Genomic DNA, 15,472 nt, shown 5'->3' with positions numbered 1-15,472 from the left:
CCAATAAGAATGGAATAGGACAGGACATGTGCAAAGCCCTTCCCAGTGCATCACAAACTGCTGTCCAAAACACATGGGCAAAGCACTCAGGGTGTTCTAATGCCCAGATGTTAGTGGATTATAGGATTCTGACTTTGCTAATACGATTTGAGTGGAAATTATCGGAAAGCTGAGCAATTACATAAGCAATATGGTCATGGTCTATGCTTGATCCTAACCTTTAAAAAGTTTGAGAAAAAATGGCTGAATACAAAAAACTACCTGAATACAACTTGACTTTGGGATACAGCTGGTTTAAAGCCTGAAGCATAATGTATATAAAAAACTGTGTTGACAAGAAGAATGCAGAGACTTCTTCAGTCATTTTTCAGCAGGTGCTGGTTCCGTTTTGGCTTGCTGGACTAGGAACAGTCACTGCTGGAATGGTGCTGGATGAAATACAGGTTAGTACTGACACAAATTTATATTTCCTTATTTATATTTTTTTGTTGCTGTTGAAATGAATTGCAGTATGAATTTTATTCTGTTTTAACCTTATATAAAGTTATAAAAATAAAGGCTGAGTTGAGCTATGTGGGCAACACGTCAGTGTTACGGTGTTGCTTAACAGCATTGGATGTCATGATCACCCTGACATGTAACCTAGTCTACTGTGACTCTGTCAGCCTACTGTGCCATAAAATTAGATTAGAACTTTTATTACAGATTTTTTTTTATCTTGCAAAATATAGTTCCAAATGTTAGTATGGTTAAATATCTAAATAATAGGTTACTTTCATAAATATTAGTCTATGTTTAAAAAAATATAATTTATTCCTGTTAATATGCATTCCTTTTGATAGACCTGATATTACAGGTCTGATCAGCTACCATAACATATTAAGTATGTTATCTTTATATCTGATATTGAACAACAAATACTATTTTAAAGAAAATAACACAGAGTCAAAAAGGATGCAGTGTAGGATAAATGGTGTTAACAAAGTGCCTGTAATATATGAACGGTTGTGTAAAGGTGTGTACTGTAAGTATGTGTGTTACCAGAGGGTAGGGGGCCTCAGCAATGACGGCTAGCAGGCCAAACATTAACTTTAGTCATGTTCAAAAGTTAGTACCCCTTATTTTAATTTTGTGTTTTTGTGTAAAAGCATAATAAAAATCATGTGATTGTAGCAGGTCGTAGTATTAGGCAAATACAACCTCAGATGTACAACAACACTTTGCAATTATTTATTTAATAAAAATGAAAACAAAAAGAGAAAAACATCTGGGCATACCTTACTGCTTCCAGGTGTGTTTGAACACAATGTCAAGAGGGAGAAACTAAATCAGTGGTCCTAGAAAAACAATACAGTAGTTGCTACACATCAATCTGAAAAGGGTTATAAAACTATTGCAAAGAATTTGTAGTTAAAGTATACAGTGAGAAAGATTATCCACAAGTGAAATGCATTCAAGACGTTTCTAATCTTCCCAGGAGTGGACGTCCCAGCACATTCACCCCAAGATGCATTGTTCAGAGAAATACGAAAAAAGTATTAGTTGCAAGCAATGATGAGCGGGCCCAAGCATATTGTGTTATCGCCAACCTGTGTGTTTTTTGAGCACATTAAGACCTACAAAAAGCCCCAGTGCACTGTACAACTTGCACACTTCACACACTATGTCTGTATGGCTGATGTCAGCTTGGGCCCTAAATATTTGAGTGTATGTGTGACGAGTAAATGTGTTTGTGCATGACTGTGTGTGGTGTGTGAGTATGTGTTAACATTTGTGCTCTGTGTTAGTATGTGTGTGTGTGTGTGTGTGTGTGTGAGAGAGAGAGAGAGAGAGAGAGAAAAAGAGAGAGAGAGAGATGTGAGTGTGTGAGTGTTAACATTTATGTTTACATGTGTAGAATAGGGTGAATTTCATGTTAAGACCTCCAAAAAGCCACAGATGCTGGAAAGAAAGCATCAAACTATGATGTTACTAATTATGATGTCCCTCAATATAATGTCACTCAATATAATTCCACACAGAAGTTATCAACCACTTTCCAGAAGTCCCCTAGGACAAGTGTCTCAAATTCATTTTGGTGCATTTTGCTGATGACCCAAAACAACTAACTTCCTTTTAAACCCCCATAATCTGCAATGCGAAAGTTGTTTAGTTCATTGAGGTCTATATATATATATATACCGGGTCTGCGTGCATTTGTGCGAGGATGTATGAGCTATGCTGCAAAATACCGTGTGAGATGTTGTTTGATGAGGTGCCTAATACTAAGATCTGCTACAATCAGATTTTACATAAAAAACATAAAATTGGAGGGGGCACTAAGCTTTACATACTGTATAACTGTAGCAACATCAGATTAATAGAGATAGAGAAACAAATTAGGAAATCTTGAGCAATTATTGTTCAGTTTATTGAATTTGACCGGCTTGGTCTGTTTTGACAGCTGTTTTTTTTTTTACCCAGGGTGTGTTTAGAGGCATATATCTGGGTTAACTGTTATTGTATATAAATTCCTTTCCAACTCATTAACTTATCAAGCCACCTTTTTTACAAGCAGCATTAAGCTTGAATACATGATGTTTGCTAATACAAGCCAATAAACATAAGTTTGCTAACTAGCTCTAAGCTAGCTATCTGTAAAATGGTAGCGCTGCTTATTTCATACTATTACTAAACTCTAATCTAAATCCAACATCAACAAAAATAATGGATGGATCGATGGACAGATGGATTAATTAACTAATTACTTAGTTGATTCATTTATTTATTCATTGGCTGTTTAATTGATAAATATTTTTGTAGACTACTTTATACTTCAAAAACAAAGATTTGATGTAAAAGAGCATATTTAATGAGACAAATTAAAAGTGTAACTAGTCCGAAAATATAAGGATAAGGCAAACATAATGCATATTTCTCTACGATCAAAAGAAAATGTTTATAGAGTCCTTTAATGCAGCATCATCATGTCTGCATGGGGGGGGGGGGGGGAGTCTGACAGTTATTGGCCTCATGACTGAGTCATATATTTGCTGACTCACTGCCTGTCCTCTGGTTGTCCTCTGAATTTAAGAGACAGATAACAACCATCACTATTTGCGATGCACTTAAGTCTGTTCTATGTGGCCATTGATGGTTGAGAAAATAGTGTGTGTGTAAATAAATGTAGTTTTACACCTGTCTGTGGAAAAATTAGGAGGAGAATGAAGGACAAGAAGACATTAAATTGATTTAGAAGGGAGGAGGGGGAGAGTCTCTGAATAAATTCTGCAGAAAAAAAAGAAAAAGAAAAAAAACCCATATCAGGCTGGAATTACTCAGAGAGAAAGAGAGAGACTGCAGAGACCCAGCATTCTCGTACCTGCGTCACTTCAGGTCTCACGACTATCCCACAGATCAGACAGCACTAATCAGATAATACCTACTCTGCAGAGACAAGCTCTTTAGATGAACACACGGGGTTAAAGAAGAAGCCTGATTTCTGATCTGCCGTATTGTGAGCTGCCAGCACCTTGTGTCTGTGTGAGAGAGAAGATGAGGGGGGACCTACTGCTACAGAATGTGACCACTGAGCAAAGGAGAACACAATGGTCCGAGAAGAAGCTGGCTGCTTTCTGGGTCAATCTCTCCCAGCGCACCAGGATGCTCTTTAGACTCGGACAACGCAGTGGTATCCACAGGAGTTCGTCTGTAGCAGGGCTGCTGAGGAGTGAAGTGTAAGAGTGTGTGTGTGTACTGTATGTGTGATTGTATATGAGAGAGGAAGGGACAGAGGGAGATTTCTAAGTTTAGCCCTGTATATTTTGTACGCGTAGAGATGACCTCTACGGATCGAGACAAAATCTGTCCTGCCGATATAATGACACTGAAACAGGAAGTGATGGAAAATGGCTGAGCAGCAGAACAGTTAATAGGAGTAAAGGACAGGGAATCAACAAGTGTGTCTCATTTTCAGCTTGTGGACTGCTTTTTTTTTTTAATTCTATATTTGTTTAGGAACCTTTTCGATGATCAGTGAAAATATGGCACCAGCAAAAGACTATGTGTTTCATCTGTAATGACACCACAGTCCTTTATGATTTATGCCTCAAGAACCTTATTTCATAAAACTTGACGTGAATAAAAGGACACAATACTATGCACTATATACTCTGGTTCTGCCTCGGGACAACATGCATGACTGGATTTATGAGGGTTTTTCTGCATCTGGAGCTGACATTTGTAGGACAGAAGCTGCAAGGGTTCAAATGGAGGCTGATATGTTCATCCAGTGGCCACGTTTCAGAGGGTTCGCCATGTATCACTGCTCAGGTACTGCTGCTGTACCTTCCGGCAGGACTCAGTGTCGCAGGAATGTTCATCAATACAGCTCAAGTGTGTGTGAGTGTGGTTGTGTGTGCCTGAATGTACAGTATACATGGAATTATTGGATAAATCATTTTGTTCGTTTTGTTAACTGATGTTGAGTTTCTTTGTGTGTTTCAGCACTGGGAAATGCTTAAAGAAATCTCTGAAGTCTTTATCTTGGTTCCTGCACTAGTGGGCTTAAAGGGAAATTTGGAGATGACTTTAGCTTCCAGACTTTCTACAGCAGTGAGCACAGGCACATACACACCACAAGAATCATATTATTAATATATTTTTAAATTAATAATTACCAAAAATACAATTACAATGCAAACTGAACTTAGCGAGCAAAAGTAGTATATCTACTGTAGTACTTTTATACCCATTTCCTGACATTTGTACTATTTTCAAGCTTGAAATAATATTGTTTTACTGGCATATAATTATCTAATTTTAAACATTATTTTCCCAAAAGAAGCAAACTATCTTTCATTAGAATAAGAAAATTTTAAGCTTTAAAAGTGTATAAAAGCCATAAATATGACATACTGCCTTGCCAAAAAGATTTACTGTAGTGATTAATATGTGTAAGTGTGTCTGTCTAAATGTATAAATGATGTAGTGAGCAGCTTCTTATTTCTTAAATAAGTCAGAAGACAAAAAGACAAAATTGCAGTGTCAAGCGAAGAAAACAAACAAAGGAGATGGATAAAACTACTAAAATTGGGTTGAGAACTATAAAACGCATTAGAACAGAAGAACTCACAGCCAGATAGTAAGAACACTTTCACACCCACAATATGAAGAGAACTCAAGTGATTGGAACTAAACAGCTGTGTAGCCTTAAGAAAACCACTTCTCAATAAGGCTTATCAGAAAAAGGCGAAGGGAAAAAAGTATTAGAAAAAAAATGTCATGTGGTCTGATGAGCTCAGATTGCATTTGGGCATTTGGCAGACGCTCTTATCCAGAGCGACTTACAGTTTTATCTCATTACACATCTGAGCAGATGAGGGTTAAGGGCCCTGCTCAAGGGATTGGCAACTTGGTGGTTGTGGGGTTTGAACCTGGGATCTTCTGAACCGTAGTCCAATGCCTTAACCACTGAGCTACGCCTGGCCCCCCTGTTACTCTTGTTACCCTGATACGACCATCAAGTTGTAACAATTTTAACCCTGTTACAAATTGATGGTCGTATCAGGGTAAGAAGAGTGGTGAATTAAGTGATGCACCCATCATGCCTAGTGCCTACCGTACAACCCTTTGGAGGCAGTGTCATGTCTAGGTTGAATGATGTTATGTGCCAAAAAATTAGGTCAGCTGACAACCAGAATATACTTAATGACCAGGTTTTACCATCAGTGGATTTTTACTTTCCTGATGGCACGTGCATATTCCAAGATGACAATGCTAGGATTTATCAAATTGTGAAAGTTTAGGTTGTAAGGTTTAGGGAGCTTAGACATCACTTTCACACATGGATTGGCCACTATAGAGTTTAGCCCTTTAGATCTTTTTCCAATCTTTGAAATGTGCTCAAGATGACTTTATACAGCAGTCTGACTCTCCCATAATCAATATAAGATTTTGGAGAGACTCTGGATTTAAATAAATGCTGTGACATTGCATAAACTTATTAAAACAATTCCACAGTGAATAGATGACATAATCAAATCAAAAGTTGGCCCAACAAAATACTAATGTGTGTGACTTTTTTTGGCTGGACTGTGTACTTGCTCTATAATAATATCACAATAAATGAAGTGTAAACTGAACTGTGAACTATAAAATTGCATAATGCCATGCTGTATTTATTAAATTAATTAATTAATTAACAATTTATGCATTTCATGCCAAAACAGTAAAAAAGTAAAAAAAAAAAAAAAACAGTTCTGCAATCAGTTTACAACCCAAGCTGGAATTCAATGCAAATTTACACACTAGATATTTGCTACTTCATGGTATACACTCCTGAAAAAAATCTTAAGACCAAGGAAAATATTACAAGTACAGTGGAACCTTGGATTATGATCATAATTCATTCATATTTCAACACTTTCCAATACTTTTCCCATAAGAAATAATAGAAACTTAAATTATTAGTTCCACAGCGCCAAAAAATAAATTAAAACATAAAAACACTTAATACAAAATCTAAAGTAAAAATGAAACTAATTAACCTGCACTTTACTGTTAAAAGACAGATAAGTGTTTCTGTTAATGCGCGCAGGCACTGTGTATGTGGTGTGTGTGTGTGTGTGTGTCTGTATATGTGTGTGAAGGTAAAGTAAGAGGAGAGGAGGATTTAGACCCCCCCTCTCCCTCTTCTTGTTTTACATGGTAAAGCTTCCTCCTTTCTTATTTTAGTTTTACACACACACACACACACATGCATTAACAAAAAAATTAATAAGGAATAACGTTAATGACACTTGATTGTGCTTTGAAAAGAATCATGACAGAGCAGTGTTTCCATTAGGGAGAGAGAGAGAGAGTGTGTGTCTGTGTGTTTGTGTGTTTGTGTAAAAGTGAGGGGAGGAGGGGGTGTGCGTGAAGGTGAGAGGAGGTGTGTGTGTGTGAAGGGGCATGGTGTCCAATGACAATGCAGGCTGATACAGAGCAGGAGAGAGAAAATGCATCTTTAACTTCTCTAACAAGACTTTTGCTTTACACGCGCACACACGTGTGTTATAATAAACAGTATACGCGCGCTGTACCAACACACATACAAACACAAAATAAAAGATGTTTTACATGCACACACGTGGTCACTTATGGTCACATGTTTGGTGCTGCCTTGCAAATTCCAAACGAGCAAGTTTGTGGTGTGGGAATAGACGTGACTTTGAAAGATGTTTTTTTTGTTCTTTAAGCCCTTCTCTCGCAGATGCCATCTTATTGGGCTGCAGTCAGCATCTGTAAGGGCCTTAATCATGGTCAAGGTTTCATGGACAGCCCGTCAGATACTCCGGCTCATTGCAAGTGACATTTTTTTGGGTCTACCACTTGATTTTTTTCCCCCATGACTCTCAGGATCTTTTTAAGAAATTTAAAATAACTGTCTTACTGCGTCCAACCTCGGCAGCAATGGTGCGTTGCGAGAGCCCTTGCTTGTGTAGCTCAGCAATCCTGCTTGTTCCAAACCAGAAAATCTTTTTGCTTTTGCCATCAGGAGATCATGACAATGTGACTGTCTGAAGGACAGTGACAGTATAGCCATATTTTTGCAAATATTTCAAACTTTTAAAGGCTATGGTCTTAAACTTTTGATCAGCTGATAATCAGGCTGCTCTTTTCCCCTTGCTCTTGTTTCCTCTTTTGGCATTTTGAAGAATTACTTACAACCTGGTTACGATCCACCAGTATGAAGTGTGAATACTTTCCCTGGTCTTAAGATTTTCTTTCACGAGTGTATAATGTAACATAAATTACCTTATAAATTAACTCCTATTTCCTGTTTTATTTCCTCCTCATCCAGGCCAACACTGGTCAGCTCGACAATCCCAGGCAGCGGAATTTGATGGTGTACACCAATCTAGCTCTAGTCCAGGTTTTTCTCTCTGGACATTCACCCAAACATGTTTTCAAGCAAAAGCTTAATCTACAGTATGACTGACATCCCCTCTCTCTCTCTCTCTCTCTCTCTCTCTCCGGCAGGTGCAGGCCATAGTTGTTGGTTTTCTGGCTGCATTGGCTGCAATAAGTTTAGGGGCCTTGATTAAGGGCAGTGTGGACCTTCGTCAGGCTGCTGTACTGTCTGCTAGCAGTATGGTCACAGCCTTCATCTCTGCTCTTACTTTGGGTGAGCACACGGTGTGCTTCAATCTTCTTTCATTTTCTCTTTGCAAGGTGGATCCCATGTAGCTGCAGTAAGAGATAGGCTCATGTTTTTACACACTCAGCTTAGCAGGTAAAAAGCTTACAAGGTGTACCTTATATAGAACCAGTGGTGTCAAAAGTATTCACATTCATTACTTAAGTAGAAGTATAGATATTAGGGTTTAAAAAGACTTCTTTAGAAGTTGAAGTATTAACTCAAGTGTTTTACTCAAGGAAAAGTGTAAAAGTACTGGTTTCAAAAGTACTTAAATTATAAAAGTAAAAGTAACGTAAGGGGGAAAAAAGCATTACGGATAAAAGCTTAGGCTGTGGCACGGGCTTATATACTGCACTAACACAAAAAATGTGTTGTTGGTTTTTTGTAGTATTTTTTACCGGCCATAGTGATTTGGGATACTGTATATGGCAATTGAAAAAGAATGCATTTTAGTACAATGCAAATACATTAAAGAACCATATATGTGTACTACTGAGCATTAACACGTTTTATGGAGAAGAAGATATGATAACTAGTTGCCTATAAGTATTTTAATGGTGCAAAAAGTCAAACTTCAGAGGCATGTCATCTGTAACCTTTATTGGAATGTAAATGTACATCCAAGCTTAGCTGCAGGAATCTGTGAGGGCAACATACAAGAAAATTAGTGTACCCAGGGCAGGCTTAGTATAAATTATCCTTGTATGGTTGTTTACAATAAACATTAGTGCTGTCAGAATGAATGATTAATCCAAGTGATTAATAAAAAAAAACATTGTATATATATATATATCCATGGTTGGATCGCGTACCAACCAATAGGGTGTCGGAATGGTATGTTTATACTTCTCATCCAACCACAATCAAATTCGCTCCATCCGGATGGTGCGATTTATCCGGATGTTTTTAAAATAAAATTTTCAACTGAAATAAAATAGGACTAATGAGGCTATTTTTAAAATGTAAGGAGTAGAAAGTACAGATAATTGCGTGAAAATGTAAGGAGTAGAAGTAAAAAGTCGGCTGAAAAATAATTACTCCAGTAAAGTATCGCTACCCAAAATTTCTACTTAAGTAAGGTAAGGAAGTATTTGTGCTTCGTTACTTGATACCTCTGTATAGAACAGAGACGCAGTTTCATGCCTGTGTGTTTAGGGTTGCTGATGGTGGGGGTGACCGTTGGAGCTCGAAAGTTGGGCATTAACCCTGATAATGTAGCGACTCCCATAGCTGCCAGCCTCGGTGACCTCATCACGCTCTCACTTCTGGCAGGGATCGGCAGATTCTTCTTCCAGTTCAGAGGTATCTGCTATCTCTCAACACTTTCCTACCAGGGTATCATTTGGGTTTTGGCACAGTGCGTGGCACAGCTAATGCATCACAATGCTGGTGTGTCTTCTGTGGGGCAAAATAATCAACATCCTGAAATCTGAAAGTGTGTTAAAGAGCTTTTCTGACAGTCAGTCAGAAAGCTAGTGAAGATCTTTAGCAATGAAAAGAAAATCAACTTCTTCAAACGCATTTAGCTTACATAAAAAGGTTATAATATTTTGTTATTTTGCTTTTGTTACTGAATAATGAACTAAAATATCATGACTTTAAGGGATTAAGATGACAAACGTAGTAAAGCTTTATTAACTCATGCAATATCCCTGCTAATTTACCACTAGAGGACAGCAGAGTAATATTACAGGTTAGCCTGTGTGACCTACTCTATTACAACATACTGGTCAAACATGAAGTTTACAAAAAAAAAGAAAGATTTTTATTTTTTTTTTTACATTTGCATTATGTAGGACATGGCTACACAGACTCTTACACATTGCATTTCAAGTTATAAAACATAACGGTTGATTTTGTTTACTCTCCTTGTAATTGGTAGTTTCCTGTTCCCTTCTTGCAGATATGTGGTATTTCCTTCTACTCATATGTGCTGCATTCCTCTTGCTCATCCCTCTCTGTGTGATCATCGCTCGTCGCAGTCCACCAGTCAGAGAGGTGCTGAAATCAGGCTGGCAACCTGTTATCACTGCTATGCTTATCAGCAGGTATATTTTTAATTTATATATTTTTTTATTTATTGGTGAACTTAAGATATTTGGCATTCATGAACTTCCAGTTAGCATCCTATCAATACACCAGTTTTGGTTGATTTACATATAAGAAGCCTCACTAATGGAAACATAATAAATAAGGAAAAGAAGCCCTTATACTGTATAAGCTGAAGTGGTAAAGAGACTGAAGATCATGTTAGTGCAAGAGATCAAAAACCTAAAGGCACCCAAAACAATTAAACATACTGTAGAAGTTTCATCTCAAACCTTTTTTTTTTTTCTAAAATAAAATCATATTTCAGATTTTTTATAACTTGTCTCCAGATTTAGTTTTTTCTATAATGCTTAATATATATATATATTTTTTCAATTAGAAATACATCAAAATAACTTGCACATCTGCACATGGGCAGCAGTAAATTAAAAAAAGCCGTGGTCTTCATATACATTGCTCTTCAAGGGTGATTGTATTTTTCTTTTTTTTACACAAACCTAAGTATAAATTAAATGTGTAGTTTAAAGTAATTTTTTGTTGTAATTTTTATCCACTTTGCGCTTTATTTTTTTTTAAATATACAATACCTAGAAGGTGGCCTAATGAAGCTAATGATTATCCATAAGCCACCAGTGCATTGGTAATTAACTCAGAAACTAGGTTGCATGGTTAACTTCTGTTGTGTTTACAGCGCTGGAGGATTGATTCTGGATAAGACTGTAAGCGACCCTCAGTTTGAAGGCATGGCTGTGTTCACGCCCATCATTAATGGTAGGTAGTTTTTCCCATAAGCACTGTATTATAAGCATGATTATGTAGGAAAACAAATGAGCATGCTTAAGCAAAGCCCAGTTAATGTAAAAGGAGATCAGGTAATTAAGGATGCATCCTGTCACCTAAATTCTACACTAGACAATTCTGAAGACAACTATTAATAATAATGAGAATAGACTCTCAATGACGGTTTATACAGTATGTCTTTTAAGTTAACACTCAGTAGGTATAGATCTTGGAAACTTTCTCAGGTTCTGGATTATTATTGTTTTCCTTTTATTACTGTGCAAGTTTTGTAAATCATGATGGATACCAGATGATGGCAATCGGTACACTAAGGTCATCAGCTGACTTGATTTTTTTGCCATGCATGCGCCCCCAGATCATAACACTGCCTCCAGAGGCTTGTACAGTGAGCACTATGCATAATGTGTGCATCACTCCATCTGCTTTCCTTACTCTGCACTTGATCCACTTCATTCTTCAATATCATCTTCAGAAATAAATACACTTTTTTATGCTTGCAATTAGACATGCTTTAAATCATGAAGTTAAATGAATGGCATTTATAGCCACTTAGATTAGCGCAGATCCACAGATTAGCTTGGAGTTCACATAAAAACATGATGTCCCATGATTAATGAAGGTAATGATTTGTTCAAATCTGTTTAAGTCTTGCATATTTTCCCTTTTTCCCTTGTGAAGTGAGAGCTTGTTAATAAGCAGATTAGATGGATTATGTGTATTGCACCAGGAAAAACAAAAGTTGATTTGGAACCAGCAGGATCTAGTGTCAGATAACAAATCAGTTATTTTTTATTAATCCCTTGCCTCGTTTACAGTTTATCCACCATTGGACAATCATTTTTCCCTCTGTCTTAGGTGTAGGTGGGAACCTGGTAGGCATTCAGGCTAGCCGTATCTCCACCTACCTGCACTGCATCAGTCTTCCTGGAGTCACATCCCAAAACATTAAAACATGTTGTCCTCATCCCGGCATGACCTTTTGCACCTCAGGTCAGAAGCCAGTCAAATGTCTAACCTAGGGTTTAAAAAGCTCTGGTCTTAATCACAAGCTAGTGAAGTCAAAAAGCAGAAATATTAAAGGTGCCCATTGTACTGTACAGTATGTCTCTGCATCTGTGTTTAGCAGTAAACTCCAGATCTGCTAGAGTTCTTTTGCTGATAGTGGTTCCAGGCCAACTGCTCTTCCTTTACACAGTCCAGCTGCTACAGGGTGGACACACTGCCATGACACCTGCTTTCGTCTGCTGCTACCTGTGTGCTGCACTTTTGCAGGTCTGGGGCCACTAGCAAACACAAACTTCTAATACACACTCAGCTAAGAGTACCATTGAACCATGAAGAAAATTTAATGGTTACCAAGATAATTGCTTTTAGTTTAAAATTTGTGTTCTCCATAATTAATGTCTAAAGTTTGCTTCTTTAGTTAACACTTTAAGGTTAATTAAGGTTTTAACAAAGTTATAGTTTGTTCTGAACAACATGCCCAAAGCACCATATACAGGCTGGATGAAAATTAACTAAGCATTATTTAATGGCTAAGAATTTGTAGTGTAACTGAAGAACCACCCCATAGTGCACCACCCTATTTTGCTATTACTGTGCCTGTGTGGTTAGACCAGCATTTTCTAGGACGTTGGCTGGGATGACACGGACCTCATGAATGGCCTCCAAGTCCAAATCTTTCTCCATGTGATTTTTTGTATATGACAAAGCCTAGCAACACTGGAGGACATGGAGACATAGATTTAGAAGGGTCTAAACACTTTTTCAACAACTTCCTTTAGAAGAGGGATGTGCATTCCATCCCCAGCAGTTTAAGGAAATTGGTTGGAAATTTTTAAAAATTTTTCCTTTATTTTCCTATGTAATAAAGTACAAGTACAATTTGTTTCAATAAATTTGTATTAGAATGGAATTTATTACCAATTATTAATGCATAGCTACTTTTCACCCACCCTGTACATGTTTTTTAACTTTGTATTTTTTTTATTTTTTAATGATTAGATTTTTCTTTTGTTTTTATGTCATTGTGCAATTGTGTTAGTTATACACAAATTAACAAAAGAGTCTAATGTCAGACTATCGTCAAGAGATGGGAAATTCAAATTCTGAAGATGCCAAAGTCTTCTATGGTTATGAGTCAAGAGAAAAAATCTGGTTGTACACTAATCAGACTAAGCACAGGTGTCTGTGTGCTCATACTGTACATGCAAAACAGTAGCGATGACACATTCTTTAGTGTTTGTTACACTGATCTCACTCACTCTCACTCATCTTTTATACCTTTATTCTGTATTCAGGATATTCTGTATTCTATATCCCAGGAGGCTTAGGGCACAAGGGTTACACTGATCTATCAACAGCAATTGAAAATAATGCAGCAATGTGATGTGATGTAAGTTAGCTAGTGGGGGAAAATGGAAGAATCAAATAAGTGTGCATTACTTAGCTAAAAAAAAAAAAAAAACTATAGCAGCATGTACTGGTTTATCTTTTTGGATGAACATCAGAGCGCAGCTAGAAAGATGATTAATATTTAGATTTTGATGATTATGAGGAAAGTGAAGTTCCCTTTAAAATTATTAGCTTGTGTAATACATACTACTTATAGTATATATTATTATACTGTACCTGGAAAAAAAAAGGCAGGCTCATAATTAGCATATTTGTGTCTGAGCCATAACAAAAAAAACTTGGAGCACACACCTCTCCTCTTTCTCATTCCTTTTTACTGCAGGTAGTAATACTGTTGTACGTGGCAGATGTGTTGGTGTGGCTGATCTGGCAACGTGGTCTAGACCCTGATAATTACTCCATCCCCTACCTGACTGCACTGGGGGATCTGCTGGGCACCAGCCTCCTCGCCCTCACATTCAGAATAGCCTGAGATCCGATCCGTTCCCTGGTTCTATTCAGATTCTGATTATGATGTCTTTAACATATGCAAGCTAAAGAGAAACAGAAATCATTTTAAAGAAGAAGTTTTTTTTATTATTATTTTTAAGTGATTAAATGGTTTGTCTCCTCCCATAGACCACAGTGATATTTTATGGCGAATTCTTTCTCTCCAGTTCAATGATACAAATTTATTTTCATATTTGATTGCCTTAGTGGAGAGTTTTTCCTAATTAAACAGTCCAGACTTAGAGGACATGATGGTTTGTCTCTTGACTTCCATACAAAATGTGGTTTAAAATGTCAATGTCAAAGTCATTTATTAGACTATATAAAAAAGAGGCCAAAGTGTATACACCCAAACATATTATTTTACATAATATCCATGATTTCATGATTAAAGAATCTCTGGCTGCAAAAAAGTTTGAGACCTAATTATAGCGAAATGTCTGTACATTAACTTCAATATCATTGTTTTAGTTATAAATTAAGTGAGATGATCTGTCTCAAACTGTGATTTATGGACTGCATTGTATTATTGTCACGTGCTGTGTTTCATTTAGACCATGTACTGCATAACATTAAAGGCAGTAAAGGCATCATATGATGTTATGGTCGTTACATCTAAACAAAACCTTCCAGGCTACATTGTGAGCAAACTTATTCTGTCTTCTATACAGTACCTGTTCTTCTATAGAAGATAGAACTATATTCTTGTGAGGATGTAGAATGATAATTTATGATTAAACACTGCAGTGTAATTTTAAATGTCTGTAATTAATATGGCCTTTAGTATTAACTTTGTGATTTAAAAAAACAAGCTATTTCTGTGCACTGTGATGTATTTCTTAATTGTACAAATTAAGTTGCCTGTCATAGACTATGCAAAAGAAATTATATTGTATTATTTTTTTTAAAACATACATGTATTTGTCCTATATGCTGCAATGTCTTCCACAGTCTCAAAAAGGCATAGCCTTAGAGTGTAGCCATCTAATAAAAGCTGTATTATCAGTCTTAAGTGTACTGAAATGGTATTCAAACAAATCATGAGCTCAGCTGGCTTTGTAATATTCTGGGAATCATAGCCAACAGCTGCACTGATATGATTTTTCACTGGTGAAAGCTTGAAGTTTGCCTTGGGTTACACATAGTTTGCACATAGTTGTACTATTGTATCAAATACTTTAAAACTTTTAAAAGATCCCGATCTGTCTTGCTCTATTTTAGAGCAAAACAACTATTATATTATTGTATATAATGAATACAGGTTGTGGGTTTTTTTCCCCATGAAAACAAGGTGCAAGTCAGAATGTAGACTTTACAGGACATTACACATTTTACACGTATGGGCTATTTAGAGTTGCATACTCGTAGGTTTTTGGTAGGAGGGAGAAAATTAGAGACACACTTTCGGAAAAACATGTTAAACTTCACATAGTCAGAAACCAGAGTCGGAGCCCAGACACTGCTACTGTGACACACCGACACAATCTGATGCACAAATCCGCAGCTTTCAACCCCTCTCCTATATACAGTATACTATTTATTTTGTCTAAAGTT

General features: G+C 36.8%; 1 protein-coding gene across 3 annotated transcripts; it reads left to right on the top strand.

Moving 5' to 3' along the window:
• The first annotated feature begins 91 nt into the window (after window positions 1–91).
• On the top strand, window positions 92–14,909 carry LOC128526653 (solute carrier family 41 member 1-like). 3 transcript variants are annotated; one of them, XM_053498737.1, is made up of 10 exons: window positions 92–443; window positions 4,486–4,593; window positions 7,826–7,897; window positions 8,005–8,149; window positions 9,320–9,466; window positions 10,068–10,212; window positions 10,905–10,984; window positions 11,870–12,004; window positions 12,141–12,286; window positions 13,752–14,909. In XM_053498737.1, exons 1-10 carry the CDS (start codon window positions 312–314, stop codon window positions 13,899–13,901), a joined length of 1,260 nt encoding a protein of 419 aa, XP_053354712.1. In that variant the 5' UTR covers window positions 92–311; the 3' UTR covers window positions 13,902–14,909. The 3 variants fall into 3 exon arrangements, with proteins under 3 accessions (XP_053354712.1, XP_053354711.1, XP_053354713.1); XM_053498736.1 differs by having other exon boundaries at window positions 12,138–12,286; XM_053498738.1 differs by lacking the exon at window positions 92–443 and adding an exon at window positions 4,138–4,374 and having other exon boundaries at window positions 12,138–12,286.
• Window positions 14,910–15,472: the final 563 nt, after the last annotated feature.

Source organism: Clarias gariepinus, chromosome 6, assembly GCF_024256425.1.
Source record: "Clarias gariepinus isolate MV-2021 ecotype Netherlands chromosome 6, CGAR_prim_01v2, whole genome shotgun sequence".
Lineage (NCBI taxonomy): Eukaryota > Metazoa > Chordata > Actinopteri > Siluriformes > Clariidae > Clarias > Clarias gariepinus.
The sequence above is the reverse complement of the archived record's forward strand: the minus strand, read 5'-3'. Positions and strand labels throughout refer to the sequence as shown.

Excerpts from the sequence above, each read along its gene's own strand:
- LOC128526653 (XM_053498738.1), top strand. The coding sequence starts at position 4,138 with ATGCACTATATACTCTGGTTCTGCCTCGGGACAACATGCATGACTGGA. Across the intron at positions 8,150-9,319 it reads CATCTCTGCTCTTACTTTGG|GGTTGCTGATGGTGGGGGTG; the intron begins GTGAGCACACGG and ends CTGTGTGTTTAG. Across the intron at positions 12,005-12,137 it reads CATGACCTTTTGCACCTCAG|CAGTAAACTCCAGATCTGCT; the intron begins GTCAGAAGCCAG and ends ATCTGTGTTTAG.